The 17,129-nt window shown below is 47.2% G+C and overlaps 1 protein-coding gene across 3 annotated transcripts in view; it reads left to right on the forward strand.

Moving 5' to 3' along the window:
- Nucleotides 1-783: 783 nt before the first annotated feature.
- Nucleotides 784-17,129, forward strand: part of HABP2 (hyaluronan binding protein 2) — a 36,907-nt gene continuing 20,561 nt past the window's right edge. For 2 of the 3 annotated variants that reach the window (XR_001828063.2, XM_017538452.2), the window contains exons 1-2: nt 830-996; nt 15,287-15,323. Coding sequence is in view for 2 of the 3 variants with exons in the window: in XM_017538452.2 (XP_017393941.1) it covers nt 928-996; nt 15,287-15,323 (106 nt within the window). In the remaining variant the exon portion in view is untranslated. Of the gene's footprint in view, nt 997-15,286; nt 15,324-17,129 lie in introns of all 3 variants that reach the window. The other variant, XM_017538454.2, reaches the window with a different exon arrangement.

The raw sequence follows: 17,129 nt of genomic DNA on the forward strand, positions 1-17,129 counted from the left end.
CTGGCAGCAGCATTTCAGAACCTGGATTTATGACTCAGATCCGGAGGATTCCTGGAACCCAGACATAGATTGCTGTGGGCAGTCAGTTGTTTATAGGAGATCAAGACCATGCCTATTAAGGAGCTCAATTGTGTCCACAAGAACCCATGCTTAATAGGCAATTGCTGCTTTATAGAGCCCTACCTGCAACCAGCATAGCTAAATAAGGAACATAGGAAACAATTGTCCTGAAATATAAACACCATGGGTTTTTTCCCCTTCCCTTGATGAAAGAAAGACTCCAACGAAAGGGGAAAAAATAATTAGAAAGTAAAAGCCTTACGTAATGAGGTTTAAAAGAAAACTTTGGAAGCAAACAAGAAACACTTCAAAGGACCCAGAATCAATGTTTGTCAATAGCAGTTTTGCATCCTTATTTATCTCTCATGAATATAAAGTGTGATGTTATTAGAAGCCCAACCATGCCTTAATTCTGTCTGAGATTTGATGAACCAGAAGTCTATTAACATTCTGTCCGAATCAGCACTGGCAGAGGCCTGTGGTACAGGCTTCACCTGATCTTTTATCCTGGAGCTGGGATGCTAGTTACACTGTCAGGCCTTCAGCACGGGAACACCTAGCAGCTGCCATGTGCACCGTGCAGCCAGGGGGCTCTTGATGTCAGCTACTTTCTTTGGAGACTTTCTCCCCAGAAGAGAAACCTCCTCGTGACTCTGACTCAGCCCAGCCCCAAAGTTGCCATTTGTTTAATCAAGATAGTTGGTTTGCAAAACATTAAACATTAAACAGTATTTGATGCCTAGTTAATAATTTGCATCCTCTTCATTTGTTCCTGAATCCTTGGAGACTGACATTTTTCCCCCCTAAAGGCAGAGACAACAAAAGAAATTGTATCGAGAGCAAAACACGAGTCCTTAAACTGCAAAGATGTTTGCCAGGATGTCTGATCTCCATGTTCTGCTGTTAATGGCTCTGGTGGGAAAGACAGCCTTTGGGGTAAGTGTTCTTTTCTAATATCTGTAGTTGAGAGGCTCTGAAGTTACTAGGAGGACCAAGCTAGGCTGGAAGTGATGAGAAACTTTAGTGTGAAAGGCTGGAGTTGCCAAGCTGGATATGTTCTGAATGCAAGAACCAGTGCAGGCCTCTGGCCTGGTTTCTTTTGGTGTCTGACTTGAGCCATCTTGGAGTGGAGCCTCCATGAATGCATTCCAACAAAGGAGACTGGGGCAAGAAGATGTGCCCGAGGGCAGGGGCTGTAATCTGGCATGGATCTCATAGACCTCTTTGAGAAGCCATGGAAAGCCATAAACTCTCTCCCCAGAAAAATACACCTATCTACTGGTGCTGACACACACAGTTTTCCAGCAATTTGGCGCTGACATTAGGGTAAGAACCAATGTGCTGTGGCCTTCGAGGAGAAGCCTGCTGACCACAAATAATCCTGGCAATGGGTCTGCATAAATGGTTTGGATTTGGGAGAAGCATTGTGGTTAGTACTTTGTCTCCTTTCTCCCATGACAGCAGTGGATGAGGCAGAGAGGGTGAGCAGGAGGCCAGGGGAGGTTACAATGAGCAGGGAAGGGAAGTGCTATCAGAGACTCTTGAATGGGGGACTCAGGATCTTTGGGAGCAGGTGAGTTGTCAAGATGTTAACTCCTTCTTCGTGCTGTTGTGGTCCAAGAGTGTCGGATCTCTGTGGGCATATGAAAGACACCCTTGCACAGAAGTAGAGTCTCCTGGGAGTTCTGTGCTGGTTGTGGTCTGAGGCATGAATGTGGGCTTTGGAGCCAGGGTTTGAATCTTAGCTTTGCCGCATTCTAGCTGTGGAACGATAGGCAAGGAACATAATCTCTCTGATCCTCGGTGTTCTCTTCTGCAAATCAAGTGCTAATCTCTCATAGATCTGGGGAGGGCCACAGTTAAATGAAGTCATGCATGTGACTTGCAAGTAAGTGTGAGCTCTTCTCCCTTAAAAGGTCAAGAATGAACGCAACTTCTCTCTAAAAATCAGAATGCTCCCCTTCATTGGGGAGGAGTGGTTGAAAGTGGGTGGAGGATAAGAACTGAAATAACAGTCATAACCTCTTATCTTATGAAGTACTTTTGCATTTTGTTCTCCATTTCACTCCATAGAGCATGTCCTGAAGGGAGCAGATTAAGTGACAGGTTTTCTGATTAGCATGTTTTTAAAACAATAGCTTCTCCTTTCTTTTCCGTAAACTGTGCTCGGGACGCCTATCTTAGCTCCGTATTGAGTTGCCAAGTGACTCACTTCTGAAAGTGTTTTCTTTTCAAATTATGACTTGTGTCTGTGTGTGTGTGTGTGTGTGTGAGTGTGTGTGTGTGTGTGTGTGTGTGTGGCTGTAATTACAAATTGTTGTCAAGCTCCTATATCATTTGATGGCTTGTTGGGTGTCTGAGGCCGAGACACAGAAGAAATACCACGGGTCGAGGAAAGGCAGGAGAAATCATTGCGGCCCACACAGGGCCCAGAGAACGTACCAGTCGGAAAGAATTAGACCCTAAACTTTGCAGGCAAGGAGAAACATTGACACAGTCTGTTTGAAGTTCACAAAAGGATAATGGTCCCGAAAAATCCCTTTTTTGCAAACCCCAGTGAATTTTTAGGGTTAGCGATGAAATTATAAGTCAATAATGGATAAAAGAGAAAATATGAGAGTTAGCCTTCAGGCAATGAGCTTAGTCAATTCCAAAGAGAGGATTCGGGGCTTTGGAATGTTTCCTTACCCCAGATGTGTGCCAGACAGGTGGTCGGGAAGGTGGCTTGTGTTCCACAGGCCATCACACGGACATCAGGGGAAAGCGGCCAAGTCGTTCAGATGCTTTGGAGAGTTTGGGGCATCATGGGGGGTGAAGAAGCCACATAACCAGCTGGGCTGGGTGGCCTCTCCAGCCCCACGCAGCTAAAAGTCATAACTAACTGCTACCATTTAATGAGGAATCCTGAGTGCTAGGCCCTGAACTTTCCATGAATTGGTTTCTCTCTGGAAGGATCCTAAGAAGCAAGTCTAACCATGTTCCCATTTTACAGAAATGAGGCTGGGAAACTGGGCGGGCCCCAAGTCATATAGCTGATGAGTGGCAGAGCTGAGCTCTAGATGACACACTGGTTTCGTGTGGCCAAAGTCTCCTGTCTGGGGCCCTGGGTGAGGATAAGATTTCTTTGGTTTGTGCAGCTTCAGGGGCATGGCCCTTCCTGTAGGGAAAGGAGACTCTTAGACTAGGCACATGTTTGCTAGGTGGAGCGTAACAGACTCCACATATCTCTGAAACTCTAAGGAAAGGCAGCTATGGCCAGGTGCAGTAGCTCATGCCTGTAATCCCAGTACTTTGGAAGGTGGAGTCATGTGAATCACGAGGTCAAGAGTTCAAGACCAGCCTGGCCAACATGGTAAAACTCCGTCTCTACTAAAAAAACAAAAAATTAGCTGGGTGTAGTGGCAGGTGCCTGTAATCCCAGCTACTCGGGAGGCTGAGGTACGAGAATCGCTTGAACCCAGGAGGCGAAGTTTGCAGTGGGCTGAGATTGCGCCACTGAACTCCACCCCGGATGACAGAGTGAGACCTCAAAAAAAAAAAAAAAAAAAGGCAGCTATAAGATCTGCGATCACTATTCATTGGAAAGATGTCCAGGTACTCTCCCCTGAATTCAGAACATGTAGCACATGAGGACTCTTCTTTGGAATCATCCTTCATGGAGATTTTTATTCTGATATCCGCAAGCCCAAGAGATATGGGTCAAAAATCACTGCTGTGAACTCCAGGACATCACTCATCATGCCTCCTTGTCCTTGTTGAGATTTGGTTTTTCTAACCTATCAGTTTTGAGCACCTGTCCAGCACAGCCTGGTATCATTATCCCCGTTTTATGAATGAGATAGAAACCCAGAGATGTAACTTTCCGGCCAGGATTGGGGCCAGGTCTGTCTGACTCCACGTTCATCACGGTAGGTCTGCTTAACTGCAAGAAAGGCAGAGACTGTCTTAGAAATCTCTTCTTGCTGGAATTCTTAGAGTGATTTGGGGCCCAGCTGGGCTCAGTCATAATGGAATTTGATCTCCCCAAATCTGACCTCTCCAGAGGACAATGCTTGTCAAGCCTGCCAGCGCTTACCTCAGCCCATCCCTAGAAGGGAGGAAAGACAATGGCTTCTCCGCTCCCCCACAAAGGAGGCGCCTTCAATTAAAACCATGTTTACATTTCTGGGCTTTGAAAACCCTAGAACTCTAGAATCTTCCCAGGTATAGAGCCACATAAAAGTTTGCATAGGTTAGAAGTTGCAGAGGCAGCTTGAATTCTACTGTGCTCACAGCTCAAGTTCAATTTGGTGCATAGAAGATTGACTTGAAGAGTATTTTAGTTTTATTTTAATTGCTTAGCTACATTTGAAAATCAGAACACAGAACATTTCTCATAAATATCCCCAGCTTTTCTTGAAAATCAGACATGCGAGTAGCATTGGGCTCACATTCTTGGCTGGCACCATGGGAAGGGGTAGTCACTGCTGCTGTTATTAGGAGAAGTTTGAGGCCAGCCATGGTGGCTCATGCCTGTAATCCCAGCACTTTGGGAGGCCAAGATGGGAGGATTGCTAGAAGCCAGGAGTTTGAGACTAGCAACACAGCAAGACCCTGTCTCTACTAATTTTTTTTTTTAATTAGACAGGTGTAGTGGTACATGTCTGTAGTCCCAGCTCCTTGGGAGGCTGAGGCAGGAGCATCACTTGAGCCCAAGAGGTGGCGATGACAGTGAGTGAAGAAGGTACCACTGCATCCTGCCTTGGCAACAGAGCAAGACTCCATCTCAACAAAAAGTTAAAAAAAAAAAAAAAGAAGCAGCAGCTTGAGTTTCCCAGATCCTACTAGTCCTCTCTCTCTCTCTCTCTCTCTCTCTCTATTTATTTATTTGTAGAGACTAGTTTTCGCTATGTTACACAGGCTGATATTAAACTCGTGGCCTTAAGTGATCCTCTTGCCTTGGCCTCCCAAAGTGCTGGGATGACAGGTGGGAGACTTCATGCCTGGCCCTCATGCTCTCTAGAACCCTTCCTCTTGGCCAATGTGCATTGTCTGCCTGGTTTTGCCATAGTGCACTTGTCTGGTTATCGCTTATATTGACTTATCGGAGCCAATCTGAGATGAGCAAGTGACCAGGTTCAGCATCTGATTAATTCAAGCACACACACCTGCATGGGCTCCAGGACCAAACAAGGCCCTGGACAGGAAGACGGGAGCCACTTTTTTCAAAGCCTCCAGAATGCCAGAGTCTCTTTCAGGCCTAAGAGAGACTGAAGAGACATTCCTCCCTCTTACTGCCATCTACACAGTCTTAGGGAAAGCGGAGGGACTGAATTTCACTGCAAATTCTTATAGATTTTCTTTTTAACTGATCCGAAGCACAAGTCCAACTCATCACCTTTAGCGGTGTACACTGGTATTTAGGGAAGTGAGGATCGCGGAAATCACATGTGTATATAGGCATGGGTATATTTATATTTTAAATTCATTAGAGTTTCCCAAATGCAAGAGCAGTTCTGCTGTCACAGAGAAACAGCATGGCAGAATATTCGGCAGCCAGGATTTTAAATAAAACATGCTTTTGCTTCATAATTAATGTAACAAGGTTTCCTGGCTTAGGACTTGGCAAAGATCCCAGGAAAAATGGAGGGGGAGGGGTTGGTGCGCCATGCCTGTGACCGGCAAACAAGTTCCAGGAAAAGTTGATGCTGCGTAAGCTCTCCTTAGTCAGCCCTTCCGGCACGGGTGCACTCCACGAAAAGAAAACAATACAAAGCAAACTCACTGACAACAGTGGCTAATTATAACAGTAGTGGTAAGAGTAATCGTAATCGTAATAATAAATATCAGCAGCAACCATTTATTGTCATTACGTATACCAGATGAGGCATGCTTTATGTTTATTATCTCATTTATGCTTCCCCCAAACCCTGTGAGGTAGGGACCCATGTCATTCTCATTTCACAGACAAGAACTAAGCATAGAGCAGTTAAACCATCTACCCAAGATGACACCTCTGGGAGGTTACAGCTCTGGGACTCAAAGTCTGCTCAATGCCGAGTTCTATACTCATAAGCACTGTGGTTGAGGTCATCACACCTGGCACTGCCTGAAGACAAACAAGACCGTTCTGTGTGGTATCAAAGATGTCAAACTGGGCAGCAGCCTGACTCTAGCTTCCAGCAGAAGACAACGCCACTCCCACCTGACCCAAAGGCTCCTTCGATAGCCCCAAAGCTTTGCTTTCTGACACCACAAGGATTGAGTCTTGCCAGATAGCTAACCAGTTCGTCGGTGTTTTCAAAACTTCCAGTCATGAATGAATCCATCTCTTCACAAATTCTCCCAAAGCCCAAATAAGTTACTTAACACTTTTGTTAAAGACTCACCTTTTCTCTACCAAAATAGATTTAGTTCTAAAGGAAATTATCATTAGTACAAAGAAAGCGAAGTGATGTCATTGAGTTCTAGCTGGCTGCTGCTGACCTGCTAAAACTCTGAGACTGAAGCTCTGAGTCCTTAGAGGGAAGATCATCAGGAGGTAGAGGATAGAGACACCAGCATCCCCCAGTCCTTCCCCTTGGTGGGACTGGAAGGCTTGACAGTCAACCTGAGAAAATAAAGACTTTCTCACGCTGTATTTTCTGTTTTACTCTAATGCTGTTATTTCACGTCCTGGCTAGGCACCACCTCAATCAACTCAGGTACTGCTGGTGGTTCAGGTCTGATGCCTTGGAAAGCACAGGAGCAAGCACGGCTTCAGCAGAGGTGGTGCTGATTCCCAACGGGAGGTGGCGGGGGGTCACCTTCATGAAGCCCTGTAATACTTGTTGGGGATGACTGACTAAGAAGGGAAACGTGGAGGTTTGTGCCCATGTAGCAGGCCTCACAATCAACTGCACTTGGTTTTGTCTACTTGCTTGTCTTTTTTTTTTTTTTTTTGAGATAAAGTCTTGCTCTGTTGCCCAGGCTGGAGTGTAATGGCGTGATCTTGGCTCAATGCACCCTCTGCCTCCCGGGTTCAAGCAATTCTCCTGCCTCAGCCTCCCGAGTAGCTGGGAGCTTGCCAGGCGCCTACTGCCACACTTGGTTAATTTTTGTATTTTTAGTAAAGATACAGTTTCACCATGTTGGCCAGGCCAACCTCAAACTCCTCACCTCAAATGATCCACCTTCCTTGGCCTCCCAAAGTGCTGGGATTACAGGCTTGAGCCATTGCACCTGGCCTTCGCTTACCTATGAAAGGGCTTCCAAGAGCATGATCATATCCAGAATTTTTACCCAGTCCCTTTGTCTTGGATGGCCTCACTCCCTAAACTTCAAACCTCCCCTCTACCACCATCTATTTGCCCCAAGTCCCTGGGATGAGCCATTTGTACAGATATTTCTCACCAAGTGCTCACCTGCAGAGTAATCATTGCAAATGCCATACTCCTCCTGAGCAGCCAAAGTTCCTTGAAGAAACATAGGCATTGGGCAAGGGAAATCTTACTTTTATCATTGGGGAAACTGAGGCACAGAGCGACTCAACAACTTGCACAGGAACAAAGATAGGTCCTGAGTGCCCTCCGCCGGAAGCTTCACACCCAAGAGAGCTTAGTATAACCAAAGTGTGGCCGAGGGCAGAGTCACCTGGGCACTGTGTTCCCAGCCCACCTCAGACCCATGGATGCACAACCTAGGTGGGTGGGCCCCAGCGATCTGTATTTTTATCAAGCTTCCCAGACAATTCTTATGCACTTTGAGGTTTCGGAACCAATGCCTTTAAAATGGAAATTCCCAGGCTGCGCAAACGGGACTCTTCCCTTTCTGCCCCTTGCCCCTGTCCCATCTCTGCCTACCACTGTCACAGAAAGCTGCAGCTCAACCCTTAACTGGGCAGGGTCTGAGTGGCCAGCTCTGGGCTTTAGAGTGGGGAAGCTGCACAGAGTCCCTCTGAGCCAGGCACAGGTGATTGGTGTCAGAGCCGGGAGACCGCGCTTGAGTCCCTCACCTGCCCCAGTGCGTACATGTCCTTACACAAGCCACTTCACCATGCTGGGCCTCAGCTTCCTCCTCTGCAGATGAAGGGTCCAAGCCAGTTCCTCTCTATGGTGGCTCCTGGCTCATCACTGTGGTCCAGTGAACAGCTTCACCCGGGTGCTCAGGAAGGAAACCACCCACGGGCACTGCTGGCCACCGCCTTCTCCTTCGGCCTCCACATTTCCCTGTGAGAGTCTTTGTCCCCTTTCCCTGAGCTTCAGGTGAAAGCAAAGCTGCAGTGAACCTGCCCATCTTGAGATGGTATTGAGCAACATGTGCAAAAGCAAGAAGGGCAAGATTCCTGTGTCGAGGAAGGGTCAGAGTGGCTCACTTCACACCTATTAGGATGGCTACCATTTGAAAGAATGGGAAATAACAAGTGTGTGTGAGAATGTGGAGAGATGGGAATCCTCAGGCCTTGCTGGTGGGAATGTAAAATGATGCGGCCATTGTGGAAAACAGTGTGGCGGTTCCTGACAAAGTTAAACACAGAACGACCTCAGGACCCAGCAATTCCGCATCTAAGTATATATCTGAAAGCACTGAAAGCAGAGACTTGAACAGCAGCCTGTACACCAGTGTTCATTACCAGCATTATTCACAATAGCCAAAAGGTGTAAATAACCCATGTCTGTCGAGAGATGAAGGCGTGTACAACATGTGATTAGATGGATAGAAACAATGGAATACTATTTAGCTATAAAAAGGAAGGAAAGATCGATAAATGTACCTGGAAGACCTTGGAAACATGGTGCAGAGTGACATAAAGGCAGTCCCGGAAGGACAAATGCTGCAGGATTCCGCTTACATAAGGTACCCAGAATTGCCGAATGCACAGAGACAACAAGCAGGACAGAGGTTAGCAGGGCTGCGGGGGAGAGGACAGAGGCGTTACTGTTCAATGGACACAGTCTATGTTGCGGATGATGAGAAAGGTTGGGGTGTAGAGAGTGTGATGGGTACACAGCATTGTGAATGTAATTAGTATCACTGAATGGTACACTTACGAACGGTCCCAACGATAAATGTAATGTTCTGTATGTTTTACCACTATTTTCAAATAAAAGGACTGAGTGGCTTGGTACAACTGCTCACCTTGGTGTCTTCTAGGATAAAATTGGCTAGACAGAAAGTCAGGGAGGGGCAGAGAGAGAAGGAGCCTGTGTTTCTGAGTCCTACTGATTTACAATGTAATATTCTTGGGAGTGGGGAGAATATAGGTCTAGTCTACTTTGTCGTATCTTTAATCCAGTGATGATTTCAACTCAGGCTGAAATGACATCGCTTATCTTTGCAGCAGGAGCCAGAACAGAAGAACATGAGGCACACTTGGCCTGGACACTGGCAGCCCCTGCCCTCTGCCACCTCCACTACTCGCTGTGGCCTTGAGCTCTTTGCCCAGCAGTGGGACTGGCCCCGTTGAACTGTGCACACTTGTCCCTGTCCACCTTCCAGCCCAGCGGTTGCAGCCTCAACTACGGCCATGCTGCAGAAGTGTCTCCTCCCCAGCTGCCCTTGGGAGTAACGCAATCCCTCCCTGGTGGTTGGTAACACGTGGTCTACCACCAGGTATAGGGTAGAACCTTCGAGGATGGTGTGATTAGAGTCCCAGCCTTTTAGCCAGCAAGCAGAAAATGTCTCCACTCTTAGTTCATTCTGAGCTGAGCCTCTGTCCCTGCAAGACAAATCTAGCCCCATCTCCGCCATCACTGCCTCCTAATCCCTCCTAATCCCTCTGAGAACATTTTCCATCAACAAACTCCTGGAACACATCAACTCAGACTTTTAGGCTTTTTGTTTTGTCTTCCAAAAGTTTTGGAATTCTGGAAGGCAGAGGAAGAATCTTAGTTGAAATAATCACTGGGTTAATGGATTAAAGATAGGACAAAATAGATTAGATCGATGTGCACCCCACCCTCAAGGAGATTACACTATAAATCAGTGAGACTCGGAGACACAGCATCCTTTTCTCCCTGCCTTCCTCCCTAACCAACCTTAACCTGGAGGACACTAGACTTTGAGATTGGTGTCTTAGGGAGTTTAACATTGCTGAGGGCCTGCTCCTAACCTTGAGGAAGTCAGTGTCCTGAGCCAGGGCACTGGGAAAGCCAAAGTGTGGAGTAGACGAAGCAGTAGCTGGATCTAGAATGGTCTTTCTAAATTTACTGCAAAGCAGCTACCTTTCCGTGTGCAGAAGCAGCAGCATCGCTGGGACCTCTCAGAGACGATGGCTCAGCTGGGACCACATGCTGTTTCAGCCCTGTTGAAACTAGGAATGGACATGTTGGGAGAAGCGTGCTGTGGCTTGCATGCCTCTTGATCTGGGTGGAGATGTTTGTTAAGATGTGTTTACCACGGTGTGCTGGCTGAGGCTCTGTCTGACTTTTGTACTTTCTCTAGCTGTCACTGGGGTCAAGTAGGCCCTCTCTGTAGCCTGCCAGGACTAGGCCGGTTTGGATAAGCATTTTTTTTTTTTTTTTTGAGACAGAGTCTCACTCTGCTGCCCAGGCTGGAGTGCAGTGGTGCAATCTCAGCTCACTGCAGCCTCCACCTCCCAGGTTCAAGCGCTTCTTGTGTCCCTCACCTGAGTAGCTGGGATTGCAGGCACCTGTCACCATGCCCAGCTAATTTTTGTATTTTTAGTAGAGACAGCATTTCACCATGTTGGCCAACCTGGTCTCCAACTCCTGGCCTCAAGTGATCTGCCCACCTCGGCCTCCCAAAGTGTTGGGATTACAGGCATAAGCCTCGGCACCCAGCCCACAGATAGGTCTTTTTATAGAGCGTTCCAGGAACAGTGCCCCTGATATTTGAACCTAGCTCAACACCTGCCTGTCTTCAGGTTAGGGAGCTTGTTTGTTGCCTTTTCCTCCATCCCCGCTTTATTCCTGCTTGCACGTGCCAGCTTCCTGGTCCCTCGTGGCAATGGTGACTGAGAGCAAGGACTCTGATATGAGACTGATGCGTTCCTGTCCTGCTCCAGAATTTCCTAGTTATTTTGGACAACTTAACATCTGAAAACCTCACTTCTAAAGTAGGCATAATCATAATACCTAAATTATGAAGTACTGGGTGCAACAAACAAGACAAAATGCACGTACGATATTTAGCACAGTTGTCGGCACATTTTCAGCTCTTAGGGGACGTGAACTGAGATCACAGTTTTCTCCTTTCCACTCATCTCTTCCTCCTACTCTTGCAGCGATCTTTCTCTTTGGGTGTGCAAGTCCCAGGAGTAAGGGTTCTTCTATCATTTCCTTGTTTCTGGGGGAAGAGTTCATGGAATGATGGGATGAAAGGAGGCAAATACTGTGTCCGTCGTTCCCACCTGCCGTCATCCAAGTGAGTTTCAGGGATCCAGATGCAGGCATAAGTAACCCACGATCAGCCTGGTCTTGGGTCCCCAGATATCCAGCGCGGCGCTGGGGCTACCAGTTTCCACATTGCACCACGGCCCCTCTCTGAGGATGGACACTGTGAATCACAAAATGAGTGACTTGCTTCAGATCCCGGCAAGCCCCTGACAGGCAGCCCAAACTGCACATCAGCTTCAGGCTCCCTGAGACCCCAGACCGGGAGTCTCAGCTTGCTTTTTGTTTGGTTTCCCTCTGAACACCAGCTCCTAGGAAGGGCACGTCTGCCACCTGCTGGCTGTAAGCAGCATGGCACCCGGTTGTCCCTCAGGCTCCGGCTGGAGCCAGGATGTGCAGTGCTGGCCCAGGCCCAGGTCCTGGAGGGCCCTTCCATGATGGGCCCTGAGGAAAGATGTCCCCCAAAGTCTTTTGCCCACTTCTAAGGGCATGACCCACTCTGTTCAGCTCAAAGAGAAGAATTCATAGGGAATCTCCTCAGGACTGGGTGGAGACAGGTCTGGACAGATAAGCCCTGCCCTGAGGACAACTCAGTGGAGGGAAAGCAAGGCAGGGAGCAAGGACCAGGAGTAAGGCCCAGTTGACTGGTGGTGATGAGAGCGAGACTGAAGGAGGGGTAACCTTTGTCCTTGAGGTCTTACTGCATTAGTCCATCCTCACACTGCTAATAAAGACATACCTGAGACTGGGTAATTTATAAAGAAAAAGAGGTTTAATAGACTCACAGTTCCACATGGCTGGGGGGGCCTCACAATCATGGCAGAAGGTGAAAGGCACATCTTACATGGTGGCAAGCAACACAGTGTGTGCAGGGGAACTGCCCTTTATAAAACTATCAGATCTCGTGAGACTTATTCACTATCACGAGAACAGCACGGGAAAGATACGCCCCCATGTTTCAATTACCTCCCACAGGGTCCCTCCTATGACACATGGGAATTATGGGAGCTACAGTTCAAGATAGGATTTGGGTGGGGACACAGCCAAACCATATTGGGGTCCCCTCATGGCATCTCTCTGGCATTCACCCCCAGAAGTGCTCATTTCTGGTATTCCTTGTTCAAGTGCCGTAGGTCCAGGAGCACCCCGAAGGCCTGAGATGACTTCCTCTGCCAGGCCTCCCCACTACTAATCCCCACCATCATCCCCCAAACAGAACACCGATCACATCTCATTGCCTGCAGAAACAGCGGTTGCGGGGAGGTAGCCAGGAGGTGATTAGACAGAGGCACATTCCCAGATAACAAATGGCCTCTCTTCCTTTCTATGCATTCCTTTTCCCTCACCACCATGTTTTTTTGTCATTTTTCAAACCTACAGAAAAGTGGGAAGAATAATGCAATGAATATTCTTCATCCAGATAAATGCCACAATTGTTAACATTTTGGCATAGTTGTTGTGTCTCTCATTCTCCCCTGTGTGTGTGTGTGTGTGTGTGTATAGTTGTTTTGTCTGTTTGTTTGTTGAATCATTTGCAAGTAAATTGCAGATATCACTCTAAATACTTCACCATGTGTCTCTTAAGAATAAGTACATTTTCCTACAGAACTACAATACCATTGTTTACTCTTGAGAAAGTCAACATTGACACAGTAATACTGTCTAATATGTCTATATTCAACTTTTCCATTTGTTTCAGTGTCTGAGTCCGTTTTATGTTTCTACAAAGGACTACCGAAGGCTGGGTGATTTATTTTTCAAAAAAGAGGTTTATTTGGCTTGCATTTCAGAGGGCTGGAAAGTCCAGGATTGGGAAGCTGCTTCTGGCAAGGCGGGCCTCAAGCTGCCTCCACTCATGGCAGAAGCGAAAGGGGAGTCAGTGTGCAGAGATCATAGGGCAAGAGGGAAGGAAAGAGGAAGGGGTGGAGGTGCCAGGCTCTTTTTAACAACTGGCTCCTAGGAACTAGTAGAGTGAAAACTTGCTTACCCTGAGTGAGAGCAGGGATCCATTCATAATGGATCTACCCCTATGACAGAAACTTCTCCCATTAGGCCCCACCTCCAACATTGGGGATCAAATTTCAACATGAAGTTTGGAGAGGACAAATATCCAAGTCAGCACAAACCACAGCATGCAATGTTCTTCATGCCGTTGTTTTTAAATCCGGGCTCCAATTAAGAGTCACACACTGCATTTCGTTACCATGTCCCTTAATAAAAATACAGTCCCCACATCTTCTTTTGCCTTTTATGGTGTTGGCATTTTTTTCTGGAGGCCAGGCTGGGTGTTTTGTAGAATGCCTTGCAATTTGAATGTCACAATTTACATCTGTCATGTTCCTCATGAGTAAATTCAGGGCAAGGAATTTTGCCAATACTGTCTGTTGATGTTGTACATCCTCAGTACATCACACCCGGATGCATCCTTTCTTTTTATTTTCTTTCCTAATTTATCATCTGCCTACTTCCCAAAATCATGTAAGGAAGCGTACAGTTAAAGAGAAAATTACAAATTCTGTTGAGGATAGAAGCAGCGCATATACCAAACTGCCTAGCTTGATGTATCTCATTGATCTCAGCTTTCTGGCAGCCAAGACCCAAAGGGAAAGCTGTCTAGTGGAAGAACTCTCATTTCTTTAAATCAGGGTTCAGCACACTTTGTAAAGTATCAGATAGTAAATATTTGGGGTTATACTTTCTCTGTACAAAAAGCAGCCATGAACAAACAGGCATGGTTGTTTTCCAATAAAACTTTATTTACAAAAACGTAACTGCTAGGCTTGGCCCAAGGGCCTTTGTTTGCTGACCCCTCATTAAAGTGAAAGAGCATACTCCAGGTATTAAATGAGTAAAACTTTATTTTTTCTGGTTGAATACTGCATATTAATGGAACTGTTTATATTATTATTTATTTACAAAAACGTTTTGAGGCTAATGCCCTTTTCAGCCTTAGCCCACCTGCACCCAGGTGAAACAATTTAAAAAAAACTTTGAGGTGCCATGTGCCAAACTCTATGCTAGGTATTGGGTAATACATCAATGACAAAACAGACAAGATCCCTGCCTTTCTTTCTGGAGGACAGAGTCTGTTGTAAGAGACAGGTGACACGTAAATAAATAAATATAAAGCCATGCACTGTGATAAAGTTCACGGAGGGAATAATCTCATATTGATGGGACGTTTCAGTGAAGATGATATTTAAACTGAGACCTAGTGAAGGTCATGGGGAGGGTTTCTAGTTGCCAAAGCCCTGAGGTGGGAGGAATTTAGCTTGTGCCATTTTGAAGCTTAGTAAGGGGCAATGGGAGGGAGGAGTATGGGAGGAGGCTCGTAGGTCATGGCAGGTGTTTGCATTTTATTCTAAGAGCAATGGGAAGCCACTGGAGAGTTTTAAGCATCTGTCCATCCCCAACCCCCAGGAACTGTCACATGAAGAAATCACCTAGATTTCAGCATTAATTCCTAATCCTACCACAGCTATGTGATTTCCGAGTCCAAGTTTTCTCATCTCTAAACAAGGCTGATGCTAGCCTCATTGTAGGGTTGTTAGAAGCATGAAATGCAGCAATGTGTGATCGGGCAGGGAGTAGATGAAACTCACTGCGACTGACGAGCATGCCAGTACCTGGGCAGCCGTGTTCCAAGGTGAGGACAGGTGCAGACAAGTGAAACGATACCCGTGCTGTGGAGAAGGACAATGCTGCCATGCTCAGAGGGCACAGGCAGGCCAGTGGTGGTGGGGTGTCTTCAAAGAGACTCCATCCTCCTCCCTCCAGCCTCCATCCCAGTCACAAACATCGGAAAGCATGCAGTGCACCTGCAACCCATAGGATCCCCTCTGGCTGATAGCTAAGGGGGGCACCTGGCCGAGACCCATCTCAACCCTGATCTGCTGTGTTGTTTTATTTTTCAGTTCTCCCTGATGTCTTTATTCGATGCTCTGGACCCAGGTGAGTGTGCTGGTCTCCCTGGGGTCTCCCACCAATCCCAGGCTGGTTTTGGGCTGGAGAAAAGGAGGCCTAAGCATGGAAGGGGTGGAGGGACCTCAGGTTTCAACTGGTTCCAGGGTGTCACAGGCACCTTTGAGAACTTGCCTTCAAAATGTGTACACCCACAATACATTACATAATTTTGAGTTTCCCATGGACACCGCTGAGCACAGGCTCCCAAGGGAAATACTGCCTATGTAGTTAAAACCCTTGATTTTATAATGAAATGGAGGCCCAGAAAGGGGAAGCAACTTTCTCCTGGCCACACAGTGAATTGGAGGCTGAGATGAAATGAAAGGCTGAGGCAGAGTGAGGGTGAGACGGAACAATGCCTGACTCCAGGCAGGCCAGCCCTGTGCTGCATGCATCCACTCCACCTCCTTCTGTGGGAGGGCAGCCTCCAGGCTGAGCTGCCCTGGTGATACCCTCCCACCAGCACCTCCGCCATGGTCCCCTCTGCCCAAATGGTTTGCTTCCTCGCCCTCAATGCATCTACCACCTGGTAGGTCCTGTATCTTCACACAGAGTCTCTGTCTCACAGACTCTCTCACCATCTCCTTTTCCTGTGTCCTCAGCCTAGTGCTCACAGCGGTGCCCAGGCTAAGCAGGGCCACCTCTTCCACATCATCCACTCCTGGTCCTCGGGCTCTGGGTTCAAGTCTCCCTTTGGAGCTCTGAGACCAGGGGAGAAAATCCTACTCATTACTCCACCTGGCCAGAGGCCAGCATTCCCACTGGTAGAGATATAGGCTGCTCACCCACAGAGCGCCATAGCCAGGCAGACAACACATGGAGCCTGTGGTCACATCTGAACCTTGAATCGAGGATTTATTTGGCACAAAGATGGCAGTAACTGGGCCAAATTCAGCTTGACAGTCAATATTCTCCAGCAGCAGAGCCCTGGTTGGGCAGAAACATAAGGCCAGGTCTTCATTCCACCCCACGTGCTCAAAGGATATTTGTGGAGTTGAATAGAAATGTATATGAGCATGGTGTGTGGGTTTTTGAGAAAAACCTGTGTTTTTCCACACACAAAGGATATTATTCAATGACTCAGTTCAGTTCCTCTGAAGGTGCACTTTTCAGGAGCTATCCCCTAGCTGTTGGCCACACCACCACCGACACATGGAGTCCAGGGAGGGGCTGCGGCCAAGGGGCTGGAAGGGTGGCCTCTTCCCTAGCCTTGAGCACAAATTGTTCAGGCACCACTGAAGGGGGTCCTTGGGTCTGAGTGTTAGAGATATGGGGCTGTGGAAGCTATGGAGTGACACCATGGAAGAAAAAAAAGTACAGAAGACTCAAGGGCCCTTGACTTCACTGCAAGCTGCCAGAAAGTTGTAAGAGACATCTTCAGTGAGTTCATGACATCCTGGAATTCTGCAGTGAACAACTGAGCAACGGTAAGCAGTGGCCCTACTGAACAGAGATCATGGAAAGGGAGCGGAGTTAGCCTGTATGCCCATAGATTTATAGCTTTCATTAAACAGATTGGGAGCTACAGGGTCATAACTGATCTGCAAACAGGAAGAACTTTCTCACCATCAGAGTTGTCCAAAAATCTGAATAGGCCATTGAGCTCTCAGGAGGTAATGAGTTTCCCGTCATGGAGGCTTTTTAAGCATAAGCTGAAAAACCACTTATACGGAGTGGAGAGTATTGGCTTAAACTCTCAAGAAACTGGCTGCTACAAGAGCTCTGCCAACAGCTTCAGACAGTTTGGTGTATACATGCAGGGACCCTGAAGCAGAGAGCTCCTGGGATCCAGAG

The sequence above is a fragment of the Cebus imitator genome, unplaced genomic scaffold (genome assembly GCF_001604975.1).
Source record: "Cebus imitator isolate Cc_AM_T3 unplaced genomic scaffold, Cebus_imitator-1.0 Scaffold111, whole genome shotgun sequence".
In the NCBI taxonomy this organism is placed as follows: Eukaryota; Metazoa; Chordata; class Mammalia; order Primates; family Cebidae; genus Cebus; species Cebus imitator.